The sequence below is a fragment of the Neodiprion lecontei genome, chromosome 1 (genome assembly GCF_021901455.1).
Source record: "Neodiprion lecontei isolate iyNeoLeco1 chromosome 1, iyNeoLeco1.1, whole genome shotgun sequence".
NCBI lineage: Eukaryota > Metazoa > Arthropoda > Insecta > Hymenoptera > Diprionidae > Neodiprion > Neodiprion lecontei.
Genome location: NC_060260.1, coordinates 2,348,451 through 2,369,245, shown reverse-complemented (window position 1 = coordinate 2,369,245; position 20,795 = coordinate 2,348,451). Strand labels below are relative to the sequence as shown.

The 20,795-nt window shown below is 44.5% G+C and overlaps 4 protein-coding genes and 1 long non-coding RNA gene across 11 annotated transcripts in view; 3 read left to right on the top strand and 2 right to left on the bottom strand.

The window, feature by feature from the left end:
* Positions 1 to 29: 29 nt before the first annotated feature.
* LOC124292637 overlaps positions 30 to 20,795 on the bottom strand; it is a 71,649-nt gene continuing 50,883 nt past the window's right edge. For both annotated transcript variants that reach the window (XR_006902526.1, XR_006902527.1), the window contains exon 7: positions 30 to 296. This is a non-coding gene — a long non-coding RNA (uncharacterized LOC124292637). The remainder of the gene's footprint in view (positions 297 to 20,795) is intronic.
* Positions 242 to 2,695, top strand: LOC107222092 (ADP-ribosylation factor-like protein 13B). The gene is made up of 8 exons (XM_015661312.2): positions 242 to 436; positions 516 to 586; positions 656 to 789; positions 895 to 1,010; positions 1,414 to 1,590; positions 1,676 to 1,853; positions 1,939 to 1,972; positions 2,038 to 2,695. Exons 1-8 carry the CDS (start codon positions 267 to 269, stop codon positions 2,325 to 2,327), a joined length of 1,170 nt encoding a protein of 389 aa, XP_015516798.2. The 5' UTR covers positions 242 to 266; the 3' UTR covers positions 2,328 to 2,695.
* On the top strand, positions 2,897 to 6,066 carry LOC107222076 (ankycorbin). Of its 3 annotated transcripts, none has more exons than XM_046729963.1 (8): positions 2,897 to 3,152; positions 3,620 to 3,719; positions 3,828 to 3,986; positions 4,088 to 4,285; positions 4,409 to 4,772; positions 4,850 to 5,122; positions 5,204 to 5,484; positions 5,572 to 6,066. In XM_046729963.1, exons 2-8 carry the CDS (start codon positions 3,657 to 3,659, stop codon positions 5,830 to 5,832), a joined length of 1,599 nt encoding a protein of 532 aa, XP_046585919.1. In that variant the 5' UTR covers positions 2,897 to 3,152; positions 3,620 to 3,656; the 3' UTR covers positions 5,833 to 6,066. The 3 variants fall into 3 exon arrangements, with proteins under 3 accessions (XP_046585919.1, XP_015516779.1, XP_046585920.1); XM_015661293.2 differs by having other exon boundaries at positions 2,897 to 3,232; XM_046729964.1 differs by lacking the exon at positions 2,897 to 3,152 and having other exon boundaries at positions 3,630 to 3,771.
* LOC124292636 (dynein regulatory complex protein 9-like) lies at positions 10,216 to 12,689 on the bottom strand. The gene is made up of 7 exons (XM_046729965.1): positions 12,582 to 12,689; positions 12,217 to 12,386; positions 12,011 to 12,112; positions 11,712 to 11,952; positions 11,303 to 11,509; positions 11,013 to 11,144; positions 10,216 to 10,909 (listed from the first exon to the last, which is right to left on the bottom strand). The coding sequence occupies exons 1-7, from the start codon at positions 12,636 to 12,638 to the stop codon at positions 10,709 to 10,711; spliced, it is 1,110 nt and encodes a 369-aa protein (XP_046585921.1). The 5' UTR covers positions 12,639 to 12,689; the 3' UTR covers positions 10,216 to 10,708.
* LOC107221955 (acetylcholine receptor subunit alpha-like) overlaps positions 13,329 to 20,795 on the top strand; it is a 60,330-nt gene continuing 52,863 nt past the window's right edge. For 3 of the 4 annotated variants that reach the window (XM_015661146.2, XM_046729959.1, XM_046729962.1), the window contains exon 1: positions 15,361 to 15,809. The gene's annotated coding sequence lies outside the window, so the exon portion shown is untranslated. Of the gene's footprint in view, positions 13,389 to 15,360; positions 15,810 to 20,795 lie in introns of those variants that run through there. The other variant, XM_046729961.1, reaches the window with a different exon arrangement.

Genomic DNA, 20,795 nt, shown 5'->3' with positions numbered 1-20,795 from the left:
AATAATATGCAAAATTGTTTGCTACCGTATACTTTAACTAAACTTGTTTAAATAAAACACAATGAAGAGATCTATATGTTGATCCTGCACTTGTTATTCGAACCGAATAAAACCTGCCGCTATTTGACGCACGCGACTTACCGACAGAATTTAAAATTGACGTGAGCAGACAAACTTACCGACAGAGTTCAGAATCGACGTGATGCACCATCTAACAGTGGAGGAAGACTTCTGGTTCAAACATCCTTGGCTGGGAGTACGAATCTATGCACGGCACGGCACACGTCAAATTCATTCTGTCAAAACAAAAAACATCGTTGAACAAATTGCATGGTAATGAGGTTATAGACGCTACGAACAAAGGCGATCAGTCTAATATGGGAAATTGCATTCGTGCGGTGTTGAGAAAATTTCGTAGAAAACCGCGGAATGAAAAGCAAGTATTGAAACGAGGTTTTCCGTCATCAAGAATTGGAATTCTAGGCGACAGATATTTAACGAAATTTTATTTCCAGGAACATTGTCATACTTTTCGTCGGGCTCGACGGTGCGGGAAAATCGCTAATTTTGAATCGTATAGTAGGAGGTAAATCCACAGTTCGGTCAATGATCAGTTTTAGAATTGATCGGAGCTAACGTCTTTTTCTCCATTCAGATCTGGAGCAAAACGTTGTACCTACGATGGGGTTCCGTACGATATCCTTGAAACACAAATCGTGCAACGTTAAGGTTTACGACCTCGGGGGAAGCCCACAAATTCGTTCGATATGGCCGAGGTACTACAACGATGTAAGTCAAGCGATATCGACTGTTGATTCAAACACGTTCTCAGCTGATGAAAATGCAAAGCATTTCCAAGCAAAAGTCTACTACTTGTTTTCTAAACAATTCTAGGTGCATGGCCTCGTCTATGTCGTCGATGCTAGCGATACGTCCCGTCTTACAGAGAATCGAATTATTCTCGGAGATTTAATATCGCATGAAAATGTTTCAGGCAAACCGTTATTACTGTGAGAACAATACATGCGTAAATCAGTATACAATTATATATTCACTCTTGTTAATCTACTACGCACTTTCATCTACCTTGCTTGACAAATTTTTCATATTTATATATTTTGCACAAGTTCCACAAATTCTATTTACTGAAATGGGCAAATACAACAGATTTCAGTTGGCAAACAAATCTTAAATATTGGTAGGAGCTTCGAACCAAAAAAAGTGAATATTTCCCAAGTGGTCTACAGTTGAACGAAATTTGATTTCAGCACCTGCGTTCGTTAAATAAATTCACCAGCTTCTACCGTTCTTTGAAAATTCTATCGCTACGCATGACAAATAAATGTTCCTCTGTATTTCAGTCGCATACTAGAGAAACTACTATCCTCACTGTTGTTTTTATCGCTGTAACAGGCTGGCTAACAAGCAGGATTTAGACGGAGCATTAGATGAGTTAGACCTGGTTGAGAATTTAGACGTCGAGCGTGTAGCAAATGAGATGCGTTGTCCCACTCGCGTAGAAACTTGTTCCTGTTTTTATGCCATGACGAAGTCGCAGAAAAGTACAGAGGGGATTATCAATGGTTACAAGTCAGTTTTCATTCAATCAAACTTGACCGAAATTGGACTGAACCTGTTCCCGTTATCAAGAGATTAATATTCATCTGTATTGCAGATGGTTGCTGAACACAATAATGAAGAATTATCAAACGCTCAACAGCCAAGTGAAAAGCGAGCCACCAATCCGTAACGGATTTTCAGTGAGGTCAATCACCTCGTCTCCAACACCGTCAAAGACTGAATCTATGAACTCTGACCCGTTCAAACCAATACATAGTTTGTTAAAACAAAATGTAAGGGTTATTCGATTCTTTGCATTCTGCAACATCTTGACTCAATATACACTTGTAAATGTCTATTTGTTTTTCTATGATACAGAAACTATCGGGATCGTCGAATTGCGTAAAGAATGGTAAGTGCAGGAAATGGCGACGGTTGTTTTTTGAAATCCGATACAATCTGAACAAAATCTAACAGGTACAAATGGGAAAATAATACCTCTGAGAAGACTGCTTGCTACGTGTACAAATAAGACAACACCTATGCCCATTGAAGATCGAGCGGAAGAGCCTGACCTGGCTCTACAGCGAACAGACTGCGACTCTACGATCTTTCAAGTGGCTGAGAATAATCGTCAGGAGACGGTTATTTTAAACCCATTGAAATTGAAACCCGGAGTGACCAACACGCGGCCATTCACAGCTCCGGATAACTTTTCTAGGATAAAAACTGAGGTAACGATACCAACAATTCAGGACCAGCGGTAGTTGGAGTTACCACGTCCAAGGAATACAAGCTAAGCATTGTCGACTACTGCTGAGCAACTGGTATAAAATTTCAGCGTTCTAATTCATCTTTGTTACAGTATCATTGGAATTAGTCGTGAAAACTTTGTGAAAGAAAAAAATAAGAGTTATTATTGTATAGACGTTTATTCAAGTCAGAATCATTCCGTGCCTTGCACATCTATTTATTTAACTATTTTTCTAACTGGTTGGTACAGATAGTACGAAACTTTGACGTCGTAAAGGAGGCTCAGAGCAAACCGAATCTGAGTTTAATATAATTTTATGAGTACTATGATGTATACATGAGTGTAATGTGTGAAACAGTGAAATATAAATATACTTTTGTACGTGGACATTAATCTATTTACGAGTAACTTATCAGACTGTCAGACCTGATTTGAAATATCACCACGCGTCGGGTGCCGCATTCTACGCTTCAGGAGAAATTGAAATCCTCCTTGAACTGACCGTACAAAATCCTACGTTACCGGTAAATGACTAATCAGCATCGCGATAGTGGGGCAAACTTATTTTCTCGTCGCATCGAGTTAGCCCGGCGCCACTGAACGTCCAGGGACTGCTGGGCGATATCAATAAACAATGATAATTTTAACGAAATATAAATAGAAATAAAATGCAAATCTGCCCAGCAGTAGGGTTAATTTCTGGACGTATAATGAATGCGAAGATGTGATAAACGAAGAGTAAAAAAGGATTTTGATTAAAGTTGAGTAAAACGGCCGCGGAATGGTCGCCATGTCTCTGAATGTGTGGCAAGCGAGTGAATTGAGAAGGCTGTGGAAAGTAAGAATCCCAATAAACGGCGTGTGGTTGTTAGAAAAGTGTCGTAAACTTGTTTATAAATCGAAAATAATGTGTCCCCTGTAAGTAAATATCGTCCTAGGATAGTTTATCGCAACGCCTGTCTGTTAATCGGTGGATTATCTCAGGGCCTATGACAAGGGACTTCCGTTTAATGGACAGGAACAGGAAGTTCATCTCTGTTTCTCAGATGGCAAAATAAAAACATCCTGTACAGATGAAATTTTCGAAAAATAAACTCGAGTATTTTTTGGGGGTCATAACCAGACATGTCATCGCTCCTATTAACACCGATACAATCTTGTTTCGCTTACCATTCTCCGGTTATCGTACACACGAAAATTACAAGGTCGCATGGATGTATTTCGTGCCGAGGAATGGATCGCGATGAATTTTTCAAAATACGTTACGGAAATCTCTTCAACAGTCTTAAATCCCTTTGGTTTTAGGGCTTGGGGAGCCAGACATTAGGACAAAGTCACAACCATGCAATCTGAAAGTATATGTGGCAATGAAATTGAAGGACTCGATGCGGATACTCTCATTCCGGTGAGTTACCATCGGTCATCAAGATTCCCCGTCGTCTCATCTGTGGTACAAAGTAATGCAGACATGTTATCGATAAGCTTTCTTCTATCAGCGACCATCTTTTTCCAGGTTGAGATCGTTTCATGCGACGGGCCGCAACGCACAAGGTCGCAGGAGGCGTTGTCGATAGTCGAGCTAGGGAAGCAACTTTTGCTTGGCGCACGAAATGGCGATACGGAAACAGTTCGTGACCTGATGTGTAGAGGCGCGCCGTTCACAACGGACTGGGTAAGCTATGCTAGAATCGACATCTTTCAAAAGCCAGAATACGCTCTTGCTCCAACGATTTACTGCATTATTATGTAAAGTAATCGATTCCCGATTTGCAGCTCGGTACAAGTGCCCTTCACCTCGCAGCTCAAAATAACCATACAGAAACAGCCGAAGTATTGCTTAGAGCTGGAATCTCCAGAGATGCAAGAACGAAGGTTGATCGTACGCCGCTTCACATGGCTGCATACGAGGGACATCATCAGATGGCGCAGCTGCTGCTTGACTATGGCGCCGATGTAGACAGCAGAGATATGGTAAGGAAATTTCTCAAAAGGCACGTTGCTCAAGAGCTTCGTACATGTCAATGAAGTTGGGGGAAAAATATTCAAGAATTTGCTACCCAGATTAAGTTCAGTATCCCGATGTTCTTTGTCCAGCTGAGAATGACGCCACTCCACTGGGCGGTGGAACGAGAACATGCTGAAGTTATGCATGTTTTGTTGGAACACGGTGCTGACGCAAACGCGACAAGCAAGTTTGACAAAACGCCAATCAGCCTAGCTCTAGAGCACAATAGGCTCGATTTAGTCGATGTACTTCAACAGGAGCGAGAAATATTAGGAGAACATCCTCAGCATCAGAATCAAGCCAGTACCGCGGAACTGGAGGTTGCGACGCACAGTTTAATGCAACTTGAGGCAGAAAGAGAGCGAGAACAACAATTAGAACTCCAACAACAGCAGGAAGAACAGCAACTACAACAACAACAGCAGCAACAGCAGAAAAGAAAACTACAAACAGGTAAAATGAGTTTTGCAAAAAATCAAACTGTAAAACCGTCAAGACACTGCATATAAAATTGTCTTTTATTTTTTCAGCTCAAACGGGAAAGAAACAGAGAATGATATTTCAACAAATCAGAGTCCCGTCAGCTAGCGATGAGGAACAAGAACGAGAGATGATAGGTACGGATGACAACGAAAGTCAGAGTCACGAAGAGTTGGAAGGGGAGGAGGGGGCTGAAATGATTAGCGGCGTTGAACAGCCCTTAAGGTTACTTCAAGCTCACGGTATTACCATGATACCGGTAGATAATGATTCTACTATAGTAGAAAATGCTATGGAGAGTGGGCAAACTGTAGTATTGACTGGTAAGTGGCCTGGAATGAATGTTTATGAACAAGCGATTGTAAGTACTCGCCACGTTACCGGTTTTTCTTTCATTCCAACAGAAGCTGGGAAATTGGCCCTTAATTTGACGAGATCGCAACACATGGGGATGAAGCGATTACACGTCACGGGAAGAAGAGGATCTTCGCGGAAAGTTATCGCCATTCGAGCGGACCAAATATTAGGACAAGCTAATTCTAGCCTCACGCCACGGGGACCGAATATACTAAAGAGAACCACGATGGATAATAAGGCTGGGAAGTTATTTTTCGCTTCTCTTGCCAACACAACTTCCTCAAAACCGACCCTGACGCAAGCAAAAAATATCATTTCCACACCTAAGGTAACGAGTTTACATTACAATGAGAATATTTGACGTGAAACAGTTTCGCATATCAGATTTGAAACGAAGGTTTCCTGTTTGTTTCAGCGTAAAGTAGCGTCGCCAGTTAAAACAGTCGAGCCGACGATACTGCAACTGAACGACGATATCGAGGAGATTACGGAAGAGGATAATTCCGGCGACAGTGCTGTCGAACAAGTCATGGATATCGCATTGCTCAACAAACAACTGGCCGAGGCCCGTCGACAAGCTGCCGAATATCGTAAGCAATTAATGAAGAAAGAGGAGGAGGCGGAAAAATATAAACAACAACTAAAGTCCATCACTGCTCAAACTGCGACGAAATAATGCACCTGATTGTCCGCTATGGATTTTATAACGACAAATTCACGCTGATGTGGTACTAAGATCACACTGACCGATCATCCGAAATAGATTTTAATCGCAATTATCGTGATTGGCGCGAAATAAAATCGTGCTCGTGTCGGGAAACAAAGTGTGTTATAGATTACGATATTTTTTATTTCTCTAAACGTTGATACATGTAATAATGAGAAGAAGAAAAAAAAAAAACTAATTTCATACTAAAAGTAATCAGATTTATTCAATCTTTTCAACCATTCCTCATCCACGGCAGGTCAGACACTGCGACCAGATTAAAAATTCAAGATTTGCTCGACCGATTGCGCCTTATCATATGCGACCGGTGGATCGTTAGATACTGTCTAATGATTCACGTAATCATCTAGTAAGTAATGCCACCCTGGTGATTATTTTACGAACTATGTTTACCGCATGCCGGAAAGTGGGAGTCGGTGCGAATAATACGAATGATTGGTATTAGAAATGTTAAATTTCTCATAGAAGAAATCGTATTGCATCTTGGTGAATCGAAAGTGTTATATTTTTGTAACTAAAAACCCTGGAAACCCTAAATAAATCACCGAAGGAGGCTTTTCCATCAACGCCGGTTTAACAGGGCAGTAAACTGGCGTCTCTCCCGGTATGATAAATGATCTTTCAAAGGCTGGTGAAGTTTTTTTCGCGCGGAAAATTCTTCCGTTTATACGTCAGAAGGCTTGACTATACAGCGAGTGTACGGATCAGTTTTATCGTCCAACATCCAGCACAGGCTCACAAGACTCACTTTCTACGCTAGGCTTACTGGCGTCTGTCAGCCCCTTCGATCTAGGTCAACCCTTTCAATTTCGCCTTATGCAAAAATTCGTCCGAGGAATATATACGTAACGTCGTTTGTCACTCGGTGAAAGAAACAAAAACGAAAAAAAAAAATTTGAGGTAAACCAGATCCCCTAAATTTCAAAGGCCCGATCGAATCTGGCACTGAATGCGGAAACAAGGATATACTTTATACTCGTGCGATTGATCTGCGCTTTGAGCTTGAAGATTTGTGTAGAAAAACGATGCATAGATCACGCACCTCGGAGTTTCTTCGAAGCGGGAATGAGAAAGGAAGGAAAAACCAGAGACCAGTTATGGGTAAACTAAAAGGCGCTTAATTGCACTTTGCATCCACTGCTGTTATCCGCACACGCCGATGTCTGCAAATGCATACGTAAATTCAGATCCTCCGAGCGATCGAAGTGCCGCTGCATATTTAGCGCCGACGTTTAGTTAGTTACAGTTAAGCTAATTAAAGTTGGATGGTAAATCCGAGGTATTCTATTAATTGCGGTCGACCCAATATCTCTGGTTCGTTCACCGGGAGGTCGGCCGAGGAGGAGCTGTGCGCCAGGTTGGCGGGCGCAAGGGTGGAGGGAAATTGCAAAACTCTGCTTCCTGCATTTGACCCAGAATCGCAGAGATAACGGACCGACAAGGTGCAACAGCAATGAATCCCCTTTGCATTTTCCTGCTGAACCATGCACATGCATGTTGCCCGCTTACACCCAACTCCAAACACCGGTACTCGAGGTAACCGCCTCTCAACAAGGCGCCATTATGCCTTTCCACCAGGCTTCCACCGACCTGCATCGGACGAAACTGACAATCGTGAGTTTCAAACTCTTCTCGTGGAAAACGACGATTCGCTGTATATTGTTCTTTGCGCCAGAGAGAGAGAGAGAGAGAGAGAAAGACAGAGAGAGGGAGAGAGAGTCGGAACGGGAGCGCCGTGTCCATTTTATCGATTCGTCGTTTGCACCGTTGTCCGAGATTTTTTTCGAAACGGTTAAAAATCATCCTTATTTTCAGTACCGTCCATTATCCCCACTCGTAGTGCACTTAAATTACAGCGCATGCTAGTCGTCCTTAACCCATTCAGTCACAGAAGCCACTATACTGGCATCCTGTTTCTTTTCTTTGCCAATTTATTTTATATTCCATGCAAAATTCTGAATTTTTTTGCATTTTCAGGTAAAAAAATACTTAAACTTTGGAATGGGGATAGGATTTTTTATGAATCCATAATTGTTACAAATAAGTATAAGCAATAAAAAAAAAAAAAAAGAAACGTATTTTCGAGAAATTCGATAATAAACGTATACTGAAAACGCTTGGAATTCATTGGTTGACAAACAGAGATCTCAGAATGGCTATCAAATTTAAAAAATTCAATGCTTGGGGATATTTTTCACCCTTCCCGGGGGTGCAAATAGATAGTATTCTCGGCCTAAATTCGTAATGTCTCAAACTAAACCTCACTAAAGAAAACTGTCTAAAACAATGTCGATAATTCATCACGTTTTCAACCCATTGCAGGGATTGTTTTCAGCTTTATTATACTATTCACGCCAGATTCGCATTCAGCTTCTAAAAATACATGGATAACGTGTAATCGCACTGACGTGCCAAAAAAAAATTCAGGATTTTGCATGGAAAAAAAATAAAATAAATAAATGACGAAATAAACGAAGAGAAAAAATAAAGGGTGCCGCTGTAACGGCTGCTCTGACTGAAAGGGTTACCACCGGGCACATCTGCTCTCTGTCGAAGCGAATGGAATGGAAACCGACGCGAGGTGAACACCTGCAAGCGGGCCACAGCCCTTAGACGAGAAGCCGTTAAGACTGCGCCACAATAAAGTAATTGGCTCGGGGGTGGAAAGACGGAGGTTCGCGTTCTCGGGGCTGAGGGTGCGTGCTGCGGCACATCGCGGCGCCCATTTCTCAGGTCTAATCTAAGGAGGTGACCGGTCAGTAGGTGAGCCAGGTTCGCATGTCGCTCCGCATGCACCCCGGAATTGTTTGTATAGAAGTCGGGCTGGCGCAGATGGTTCTTCCGTCTTGTTAACGGGGTCAGACTCGCTCGACTCGAGGGTACACGGATACGTAATCGTTCGGGGTGGTCCTTAAGAGGGTTGTTTTTCAGTTATTCTAGCCGAATTGCACTTCCTCCAAATAAGGAAAAAAAACGTCAGATTCGACGAGATTGCCGCGCACGACGATGTGTACTTTTTTAACTAAGACCTCGCGGTCGGGTTACAGATTTTTTTTGAACATTAGTACTCTTGCGATAAAATAGATACCGAGGAAAAAAAGTTTTTCCCACGCTATTTCCATAAGCTACTACTTCGATCGCAAAGCTGACCACCTTGGAGTCGATGCGGAGTGCCCGAATATTCAGGGAATTCTTTTTCCATAAATTTGAAAGCGTTTAAGCCCCCGGGGGTATAAAAATTCAAAAACAATCCTATCAAGGACCACCCTAATAATCGCTCGACCCGCGACTTTCGACTTTTTCGGGGAGGTCTTTTAGCCGCTTGAAGTCGGCGCGGAATAATTTAGGGCAGGAATTTGACATCGTTCGTGGAGTTTCGTGCGATCGGGTAGGGCGATCGGGGCGACGAGGGAGGTCCGGGAAGTCGTGGATCCGGGAAAAGTGCCTCCTCGCGTGAACCGCATGCACAGAGGCAACAAACCTCTGAATCTCGGCCGGGCTGTTCCACTTTCGGATTCACAGCCGGCTACGATTCGTTATTATTTTCACTAAAACACCTGCTATCTTACCGCCGCTACGTGACGCGCCTCTTAATTCGCTCCCTGGTTCCTTGCAAATATCTCCCGGCACGGAAAGACACGCGCCCGGACGTAATTTTGATAAATACCAGGTGGATTTTTTAGGGGCAGCCGAGATCACGGGTCGATCTCGTTTCTGAAAGCGGCAACTACCCCGCTTTGACTCTGACGTCTGACAAACACCGATACTTAGCCGATTCTACGACTTCAAAGGGCCCGGCCGGCTGCTGTCATAAAATTGCTTTATAAAAAAGATTCCCTCGAGATGCCCGGCCGTTTCTTCAAGATGTTCCTTTTCGCCGAAATCTCCGTGTGCTTGGGCAAATACGTACACGCGTAGATCCGCGCCGCGTTGAACGGCAGAAATCTCCCTCGTTTTTCAACGGGATTACATTATATTATATACGCAGTGTTGAACGCGTAGACTATCTTGTCGGTAAAACGACGTTTTTTCTTCTTCTCGAGATTATAACATCACGCGATAGGTCTGAATTACACAGATCGACAGAAACAAATTTTTGGTTTTTCCCGAGTTTCTATTTAAATGAACAAATTATGATTCTACACACCGAATAATAACGAAAATCTTCATTTATTACTTTCAAAGTTTGTCTTTGTTATTTTTTACGTTGATAAATAAGATTCGAAATTTTTGGTTGACGGTATAATCAAGCGGCAGGTAGCAGCAGGTTGAAATAAAAAGCAAACTTTATCTGATGTAACTATTTTTTCCTTTATTAGTTAACGGAAAGAAATTGCAAATTTGACGGTGTTATATTTTAAAAAGTGTACAAGCGCCGGACTGTTTCTACGCGTATATTGAAAATCGATATACCCTCGAGTTCTCCGATTGACGAAGTACACACGCAGATGTAACATGTGTCAATTGTACCTGCGAACGGGATCGTTGAAGGTTCGTTTGTGCGAGAGGAAAACTGAAAAGCCTCATCGAGACGCGCGATTCTTGTCGATAAAATCGTTTTCACTCTATGCATTACCCGATATGGATATTTATACAATTATAGGAACGAATCTGCGGCCGCCTCGTCGCGGGGCTGCTGAATATTTCGCAACCGAGCGAACGCGAATTTAAAGCCCCGAGGCAATTTGGAGGTAACAACCTCGGCGGGTAATTTTTTTATTTTTTTAACCGGGAGGTTGTACATGTATCGTTTGCTTTTCGCATGGTCGATGGTTACGAACTTTATACCATTTTAAAATTTTTTTTATCCTCGAAAGCTGCGACTTCATTTCTTGCTCTTAGCCGGGCGTTTCTTCTTCTTTTCTTCGGGTCTGTACGGGCCGAACTTTTGGCGCACCATAACACCCCGCCACCAGGCTTGAATTTTAATCGTACTTTTTCGCACGTGTTCCTCGAGCTCTTTCTTCCTGCGATCAGCTTCTTTCTCCGCCAAGTACGTGTCGATGAAACTCTGTTTCTCTCGTTGCTGTAGTTATAAAGAGAGTCCGGAGAAAGGATACGGCGGAAAAACGAAACAACTCACTTCCACCATCCGCCTCGATCATTCAAACGAATATCGCAAAGCTTACCTCTTCCTTCAGTAGCTCCAACGCTGTTTTCTCCAACTTTATCTTCTTCTCCAGCCTCCCGATCTCGTTCGTATACTCGGTCCATTCTCGATCGTGTCGTTTCTCCCAGCCGATTGTCAGCTCCTCATTTTCCTGTCCGGCGTGAAATTCGACGTTAAGGAGGGGATACAGCTCGCAGGTTCTAAAATCCCCCCCCCCCCCCCCCCCCCCCCCCCCTCGCCCCTTCGCCCCTTAACCAAGTGCAGAATGACTGCGAGAAACGCGTTCGTCTCATTGTCAGATTTACGTACCGCGATGTTGTCGCACAAGAAAGCTTCGATGTCTCCGGTGATACGATTTTCATTTTTCTCGTCTATCTCGAGCTTCTCCAGAGTTCGGCGTAAGTCTTTCTCCGCGAAACGACAGCGCGCTATGTTCTGTTCGCATCTGGCTTTCTCCCAAGCAGAAACGTACGCGATCGACGCTCTGCCCTTTGCCTGTTGTGCCTCCATTTCTCTCTGAAACGAGAGGCGTCAAGTATCTCTTTACGAACTCTACCGCAGCTGACAGAGAGAGACAGAGAGAAGAGAGAAAAGAGAGATTTTCACCCTGCGAACGACTGAGAACGATGACAGCGCATTCGAGGTAGCGATAACAATAATATCTAGCTTATAAAAATTGAAACGAAGAATCCCGAATATGATTTTCTCAAAAAGGTACCAAAACCGTCGACAATTTTTCGACACATTTCCTCCTCTCCGATTCGTTGGCTATTCTCTCTTGAGCGATTAGCTCTCGCAGCCGTTTCACCTCCTCGTTGTTTTTCTCCGCTTTGGTGAGGATCGAATATTCCTCTGTTTGTGCGTCGGTAAAACTTTTCGGGATCGTTGTCAGGACTTGGAACGATCCGCTTGACCGCAACTCCTGGACTGTATTCTCCAGGATGTTTACCAGCTTTGTACTGGAAGGAGATGTTCGCGTGAGCAAAAACAACGAGAGCTTTCGAAATTGAGACGAACCTGTCGCTTGTGAGCTTTTGAAAAACAGCTTTCGTCTCCATATCCTTTATGGCTCGCTCCTCGCTGGTGTAGAGTAAACGTGACTTGATCAGATCCAAATACCTGCGGGAAGGAATAATTTTGGAAGCGCATGGCAAGATTATAGACGCGAAATTTCTCCTGGTTGAAGAAAATTTTCATTACTTCGCAGAGAGTAAAAAGTTCACCTCACGTCGGTCGGCACGAAGTTCAAATTAGTACCAGTTTTCTTCAAATTGTTCCTTTGAAGGATCGCTGCCATTTGTTCGAGGCATTCTTCCAGGGACGATACTATTACGTCTTTTTCCCAGGTCCTTAAACGAACTTCCGTTCCATTTTTTACCCCACGAACGACCGCCTTGGGAGGAAGAAATTTGAACTTGAGACGGTAATTTCCCCTTCATCCACGTCGAGAAAAGTTTCAAGACACCCGCCGCCCCGACTTTGAAAACAGAAGTGTGACCACCTTCGGCCGATCTCAAGCGAAGTAAAAGTCGACCGCTGGTCTTATTTCGAGTAAACCGGTGCTGTTTCCGGCTGAATCTCGGCTCACCTGACGGTCGGGATCACCTCGGGCGAAAAACGAAGCCAAGTCTTCATCCCCGGGCATTCCGTAAAAAATTAAACAGAGACACGTCGGGTGACACTAACGAGAAAAACCGGCAGAAAACCCTAATAAAGGAGCCCGGACTTAATGTAGTCGTGGCTGGAACAACAATACTTACCCCGCAGACTTTATCCCTAAGCCTTGAAGCGGTCGTTTGATCCATCGCAGTCGTTGCCGGGGAAACTGAGCACAGCAATTGCGGCGTGTGGCGTTATTATCATCGCACGGAGAGCGAGAGAGAGAGAGAGAGAGAGAGAGTGGCGGGGGGTGGGGGGAGGAGTAAGCGCCGAGCTTAGACTCGGGATCCACTCTTGCAAATTGCCAGGGATGGTTTACCTGGATCGAGGGCGGCGGCGATAGTCTCGAGGCGATTTTTGCCAGTGAAGCATTAACCTGGCTGCTGATTCGGGCCGAACTTGTTCATCATCGCGAAAGATGAATCCCGGAGTTGCGCCAGCTCCGGATGGATAACTGTGAACACTGAACACCCTGCCGAGTATCTCCTGCCGGACCACTGACTCGGACTAAAGCGAATTCGATGCTGAAAGCACCGGCTGGCTGGATGCAGACTAGACAACGACGTTTCCCGGAGGCGTTGCTCCTGCAGTTAATTAACGAAGCTTTGACTACGACCAGCAGTCGGCTCGGTCGTTGCAAGGGACTCCCGCTTATTCCCTTTGTCGAACGATCTTCCGACGGGACTCCGGCTTTCTTTATGCCTCATATTTCGCCCGAGCTCCTGCAGCCACTTTGGTAACTTTCTTACGGTCCTTGGTTACGCTTCAATATCCGGTAAACGTCTACGAAACGTCAGTGAAAATGAATTTGATCCGGAAACGTGAGTCATTTCTGCGTCCTTCCGTCCGTCAGAAGCTGATCCGTCTCTCCTGCGACTTTATTTTTCACCCACTTTTCAATAAGTTTTCGATAAGCCGATGCTTGGTGAAAAGTTCGACTGGATGAAAAATCTGGACTTTATCTCGATCAAACGTCCATCTCAACAGCGAATCGTTTCAATTCTTCCAACTGATATTCTCTCACTTTTTTTTTGTCTCGTTTACCGTAGCACGACGAATGAGAAATTTTCACTCTCCGAGAATTGTTCCGAACATTTTTCACCGCGTGTCGATGATTCCCATTCATGCTTTTGAAATATCGTCGAGGGCCGATCGATGAGGCAGCGTTTCAATTGTCTTCGAAAGAAAATTTTCGACTATCCCGGGGTTCGATCGACCGGAACGAGAGAGCGAAGGTTGGAGCGAATGAAAATTGATCGGGCTGCGCGGGGCGGTGAATTAGTTACTTTTTCCCAGTGCCTCTTTTCGTTGACTTATCCGCGCTCGAATGTGGCGAGAAGAGTGCTTGTCCTAGTTTTGATTGGAAAACTTTTCCCAGCGAAGACTTTTAATTGAATCTGCATTGTCGAGGAGGCCGTCCGGCATACCTAGTTAGGTCCTCGAAAATCCTCTCCCGGTTCTTCTCGGTATTCCTTTCCGCCCTCAAAGATCGCGAGATAATGGACCAGACCGTCCTCCGCACGTGCTTGTCCCCCTTTATTACATCATCCCGATTCGGGCCACACGTCGGTTCTCCGCTCTTCGTCCCGATCGCGCGTAAAATCCCGCCTTCGAAAGCTGGAAAAATCCTCTGAACTCTGAAAATTTCTCAATAAGGTAAGCGTACCGGTTACTGATCCTGTCCCAATTATTGACCCGTTTCGGTTGTGTCTGGTTGATCCTCAGTTCTAAAATTACAAAATACCAAATTTGTAATTGTCTAACCCTCCGGCAATTGATTTTACTCATCGAGAAATTCACAATTTGTGCCGTAAATTGATAATTTTGTCAAATAAAAGGGTCAACAATTGGGTCCAAAGGTGTTAATAACTAGTACACTTACCTTACAAGTCACTCGGAAGTCCCAGAAATGGTCTCGCGGTGAGAGTCGAACGAGCCTGATAATCCGGTGTCGGCGTTGCCGATAATCAGCAGCCGGTTACATTCCAATTTCGCTAATTACCGCCAACCGTCTCATCCGGAGGTCAGAATAACGCGCGCATTTCGAACGTCTGAGAATGTTTACCGAAAATGTTCACGTGTCCAATCGTAAGATGTTTTGAAAGAATTCAGCGCGTCAATTGTTACACGATTTATATAGTAAATTTGATAAAATGTATAAGAAATCACCTAAAAAAATTACGAAAGATCAAAATTCGTACAGTTGATTGTATAATTTTTGACCTGGCATACTTTACGATTCGTGCTTTTCGTAATTTATTACATATTTGATCGAATTTACATAACAAATCACGTGTAAAAAATCAAACGCCGAATTCTTAGCAACCATTACATGAATTGACACGCGAACATTTTCAGTAGCGACAAGTTACGGTTACAGCAGGTGCCCGCTTATACGATACGGAATGGAAAAGGGATCCTGCAAGCTCTCGACATTTGTAAGAAAATGGATATCCGAAGGACGGACGGACGGAGTCGTCGTGGAAAGCTCGGGACTGGCGGGTGCTTTTTCGAGCCGTCGCGTCAGCTGGCCGAGCGACGGCGTCGCGACGCCCTGCGTCGGGTGAACGGGGAACCCAGGAATGGACCGGACCGTGGCGAAAGCTCGAGGAAGGTCGGAGTCTGCGCGTCGCGTTGCGACGGCGCCGTGGTCGTCGATCCACCCGAGCTTTCAGCGAGGGCGAGGGCGGTGGCGGAATCCGAGGTTGAGCTGGTGCGGTGAGCTCCGATAGCGAAGGCGGCTGCACTCGGTGTTCGAGTTTCGACCGACTGCGTCGCGACGCTGGTTAAATTCGGGCCGATTTCATGGCGTCTCCTCGTAGAATTTCGCCCCGTATTCACCGCCGTCGCCGTTCTTCTTCCTGTCGTTGTCGTTGTCGTCGTCGTTGCCGCTATTGCTGCTGTTGCTACTGTTGTTGACGTTGTTGGAAAACACCGCCGATGTTCGTCACCCCCGCGTTTTTCTCCGTCGGGAGAATTTCGAGCATCTTCGTCGCGTAGCGCCGAGGTTTCGCGAGGAGTGGACGGTTCTCGCTCTGCTCGCTGTTTCGCGTACCGAGTCGCGAGATAATCGCGGGTGTTTTATCGTTGGTTTTCACGTGCAGTCACACCGAGCGAGGCTTGAGATTACGCCGGAAATCCCATCACCTTCAGAACGGTGAGTTATTGTCTGTACCCTGCGGCGGATGGTGATCGCTGTGAATCGGGACTGGGCGCGGGTTCCGATCGCGCAGCGATCGGCTCCTTCGTCCCGAGGAAAAAACCCTCGCCTCGCAACTCCACGTCTATCACCAAGCCCCGTTAGTAACACCGTCGAGGACACGTGACCGCGGTATCGAGAGTTTTCATTGTTTACATTTACAAAATACACGTAATTTGGGGGCTGCTTTTTCAGACTCGGCAAGCTCGAGCCGAGCTCAGTTCGACCGCGGTAAAGAGCCGCTGTTAGGCATCGAATCAACGATCCGATGTGACTTTAGAGACTGGCTAATTGTAACTACGACACGGATACTGCAACGCGGCAGCAGTTGCGGAGCGTTTGTTGTTTAAACACAGCGGCATTTGAAGCAATTGGAACTGGTTCGAGACAATGGGATTGAAACTGGATGTCGGATCGTCGTTTCGCGCCGATTGCAATCGACTCCGATACTTTAGCGACAGGCTTAGCGAAAGTCCGCCGATACGATCGAAAGGCTTCTCTGTATAGAAAATAATTGCGCAAGAGATTTAAACCACGTTGAATCGCCACAATTATCTGCACGTTCCGTGTAAGTCAGGCAGTAAAAAAAGGCGATTAACAAGCAGGAAAAACTAGACGAGGCTGAAGCTAGCAGCCAAACGTTCCATCGTTCGTTCGGATAAGGTTGCAGTCAAGTCCGAAAACCAAAATTTTGCGACACACCTTCGCAGAGTTACAAGGATAAGGCTGAACTGCATTTTTTTAGTTCCAACAAGTTTGGCTGCCAACTCTTGCCGCCGGTTTCACCTTCGCGAAAACGAGCGGCATCGGCCTCCGTTACCCGGTGCACATGGCAGTGAAGGACGCACCTTCGCCGTAATCCCCGTATTGCGCCAACGGCCTGCTTAGCAATTCCGAAAGTGTCTTTGGCGAAAGAGGCGAGTGCTTTTGTGCGAGAGCCGGGTTAAGACTCGGTGCAGCAAGGGAGAAAGGGAGGATAGATGATGCCCCAGAGCCACCGATATCCACCGGGAGGTTCACCCGGTTCGGGGAACTTCCTTCCGGTTTCTCCTCTTCCTCTTCTCCAGGAATTGGCACGGAAGGGAAATCCGTACCGACGATGAATTTCAAATCGGACCGAAACGCTGCGAGATGTTTCATGCGAGTTCGAATTTATCGTCCGTATCCGTTCCCCGGTAAACTCCCATCAACGAGATTTTTACCACCTTTCGATATAAGAGTTATTTTAAAAGAAACTTCTGCTCCCGTACTTATACGAGGTGTGTTCAAAAAGTGACGGGAATTTTCGTTTTTTTTTTTTTTTTTTTTCTTTTCTTTTTGTTGTCTTTATGGAAAAGAATTTCATTCGTTCGTCTACAACAACGTCATATATAAACCTACTTCAAAATGCTCCCCATTAAATATTATACGCTTATACGCCAGCGCTTTTTCCAATCACCGAAACACTTCTTGAACTCGTTCTTTGGGATATCATTCAATTCTCTCAGCCATGCCATTTTAACCTCGTCTAGGCTTGCAAAACGACGACCGTTTTAAGGTTCTCTTAATGTATTCATACGGAGCCATTTCTGGCGAATATGGAGGCTGGGGCATCGTTACGGTGTTTTTTTTTTTTTTTTTTTTTTTTTTTTTTTACCAAAAAAGCAGCTGCAGGAGCAACGAATTCTCCGATCCATTTTCAAAATCATCGATCTTGCCAAAACACGTGTAACTTTTTTGACAGCAGACGGTAAACCGAATATCCAATACGTCTAACCACAAATACCAACGCGAAAACGAAGATATCGCGCAAATCGTTCTAACGCGACACGCAACATTATAAAATTCCCGTTATTTTTTTAACACACCTCGTAAAGCGAGAAAAGCCTTGACGGCAACGGGGAGGAAAATTTCTTGCCCGATATCACCTTTCGAAGACGGATCTTGGCTTTCGCGTCAGATTTCACGAACCCAACGCCGGGGTTTCGAAAGAATTCACAACGCGAGGTACTCTCGTTGTCCCACTCACCGAGGGATATCAAATTTGACACGGTTATTTCGGCACTCTGTATCCGCCGGTTTGTAACCCTTTCATTCGTTGTCGATCGATACCTATTTGCAAGCAATGTCCTTAGAGATTAACGATATTGACATTTAGGGACTCTGGAAGCTGAAGAGATTCGATCGAGTTGCGCTGGGTGGGAAAACAACACCCTGTACCCAAACGTACGTGCAAACCCAATTAAAAAACAGAAGCTAAACGAGAAGCAAAAAAAAATAAAATAAAAAAAAAAAGGTTGATCGAGAGAGCTTAATTTTCCTAGTAAATTAACCGTTTTTCCGAGAGCAAAACGGACAGCATTGTTTGCGCGTACGAACCCGACGACACTCGATAGATTTCAATATCGAACCTTTCCGCGTGTACACGCTTATATGTACGGGAGTTTTTCATTTCCACGAAATTAAACTGTGATCTGCGAACGAAACTTTTTGGTCACACTTCATTTCTCTCGGCGTTACGTTGTATGTTTAAGGTACGGAAATTCAACGTCACGTACCTTAAAGTTATCGGGCAATCGTATTCGAGGCAGGGCGAAGGATCGTCAATCATCCGGCCGGCATTCATCTCAAAGTATAATCCATTGGTTGCATAAGCAGAATATATAGGTATATAACAGTCGGTCGGTTTTTCTCTCCTCCCATTTTCCCGCTGTTTTCGTTTTTTCTTTCATTCTTCCTTCGTTTCTTTCTCTCATTCTCCTCTCCACGGAATGGAAATTATTTGCATTCAACTGGTACGATAAGATCCTCCATCGGAAATAATTGCGTTCACTTTCAGCTGAATACACTATTCGCGGTTACAATGCGAACTTTTTCCTCCCCTTTTGCACATTCTTACTTACTACTCACTCGGCGCTTACGGCCAAAGACGCTATACGCTCCTGTACCTACGCAAAAGCGAGATCGTACGATTGATTCTACAATCTACACGCGCATTCTTCAACCTTCGTTGCCGTTTGAGAATCGTTCGTTTCTGTTTAATCGAAAATACCGGCGAGATAGCTCGCTTCGCGGCCCGGGTTTAACGGCTTGAAAAAGTTTCACCTCGCGGTGTAAGCTTGTCGACGAAAGTTTTAAATTAAAAAAAAATCAGAACGCAACAACTCAAGGACGAAGATCGTTGTCGCGCAAAATCGGCGAGTCGATTGCCTCGATTTCTTCGCATTAGGATAAAGATAAAGCGACAAGGTACTCGAATCGGTTAAGGGGTTATATCCGGTCAGGATATTCCAAAAACCGATTCTTTCGATTCTTTTTTAATTTCACTTTCGTAACGTACGTATATTCGAGTACATACACAGAAAATTTCACGTAGAACCGACAAATATTCTCGAAGTTACGCGCACATTTGCAAAGACGCCACGGAGCGTTTGAAAGTCCTTTTGAAACGTTGAACGGGTTTTTCTTAAAACTATGTTTTCAAAGTCGGTAAGCAAGATTTCTCGGAAACGGATGAACCGATCAGCCTCCAATTTTTACACGAGCTTTATGAATATATTTTTCAGTCCTTGATCGAAGGATTTTTCTCGCCGGTAAATATCTTCCCATTTTATAAACAAACTAAGGGGAAAATTTTTATGGAAAATAGAATTTTTTTTCTCTCGGAACAACGACGAGGGAAACCAACGAACCCCTGAAAATCCCTGATTTTACAACGCCTCGAGCGCTACACGCGCTCTTTTCTAAACTTTGTACAAAAACCGGGTTGAAAATCTGCTCCGAAAATAATTGAGCGTTGTTGCAGATGCCTGTGAACATTGACGAGTATAAAAAGGAAAAATGAAGGCAACATTTTTGTGAAAAAATGTCACGTCACTCGGCGGAGTTACGGTAATCGGTATAAAAATAAGTGAAACAAATTGCGGGAATGGACGGAGTCGACTTCTTGCGGTCTGCGTCGATTATATTTACGCAAGAGATTTGATCAAGCCAGAAATAACCCGATATACGTATACTTCGGGCAGCTTCTTACCGAGGATCTGAGGAAAGTGGACACTGGAGATTGCACTCGAGAATCGAAGGACGCGAACATCTGGTGGAAAAGGAAGAGAATAAGCCAAAATAAAGGAGAACAAAAATATCGCGAGGGGAAAGAGAAAGAGAGAGAGAGAGACGCGAGTGTAAAAACAGTGGAATATCGAGAAGGTGGTTGCCGTTGTAGGAGGAGAAAGAGACGAAAAATAAAAGAAGAAGAAAAAGAAGAAGAAGAAGAAGAAGAAGTCTCCTCGAATATCCGCGAACGCCTTCGCCTGCCATCCAAGGATCGAGACGTCAATCGGACGCAGCACTTTGCGAAGCCCCGGATCAGAATCCATTTTAAATTCTCCCCGGAGTCAGGGACGAGTCACTACAGTAGCTGCCATTCGCACACGTGCCCGATACACGCGTGTATGTGTAAGCACACCTACGCTTTACTTGACACGCATTTCTCTTCGTCTCCCAACAGAGACAGACACGCAGGCAGCGTCTTAACGTCGGTGTATATTTATTTTATTTTCCTTTGTTTTCGTTACGTTTCGTTTCGTTTCGTTTCGCATTTTTTCTCCCTCGCTTCTCCACCCTCTCCCATCGTCCAACTTTTTCTTTTCTTTTCTTTTTTTTGTTTTTGGTTTTATTTTTTTTTTTTGGTTTTTTTTTTGACGAGGATGAAATCCAGCAATATTTCTCCAGCGTTCCCCCTTTGTGCTCAAGGGATTGTACGAATATTCCTAAGGGATAAGGAACGGTGAGAAAGCGCGAGAGCGAAATAGTGCAGGGGGGAGAAGGGATGAAGGAAGGGCCCGGAGGGGGATGAGCGTAAGTTATGACGTCATAAACATCAAGGGCTCGTCTCGAAAGTTGCCGCTTTTTTCATACACGTATACTCGTTGCATTGTATAACGTGGGTACAAAGGTAAAAAATGT

Coding starts and splice junctions, on each gene's coding strand:
- LOC107222092 (XM_015661312.2), top strand. CDS start 267: ATGCACGGCACGGCACACGTCAAATTCATTCTGTCAAAACAAAAAACA. Junction 587..655: donor TTTGAATCGTATAGTAGGAG/GTAAATCCACAG, acceptor TTCTCCATTCAG/ATCTGGAGCAAAACGTTGTA. Junction 1,973..2,037: donor GTCGAATTGCGTAAAGAATG/GTAAGTGCAGGA, acceptor AAAATCTAACAG/GTACAAATGGGAAAATAATA.
- LOC107222076 (XM_046729963.1), top strand. CDS start 3,657: ATGCAATCTGAAAGTATATGTGGCAATGAAATTGAAGGACTCGATGCG. Junction 3,987..4,087: donor CGCCGTTCACAACGGACTGG/GTAAGCTATGCT, acceptor CCCGATTTGCAG/CTCGGTACAAGTGCCCTTCA. Junction 4,286..4,408: donor ATGTAGACAGCAGAGATATG/GTAAGGAAATTT, acceptor TTCTTTGTCCAG/CTGAGAATGACGCCACTCCA.
- LOC124292636 (XM_046729965.1), bottom strand. CDS start 12,638: ATGCCCGGGGATGAAGACTTGGCTTCGTTTTTCGCCCGAGGTGATCCC. Junction 11,510..11,711: donor AAAAATTGTCGACGGTTTTG/GTACCTTTTTGA, acceptor CTCTCGTTTCAG/AGAGAAATGGAGGCACAACA. Junction 10,910..11,012: donor TGGAGCTACTGAAGGAAGAG/GTAAGCTTTGCG, acceptor TTATAACTACAG/CAACGAGAGAAACAGAGTTT.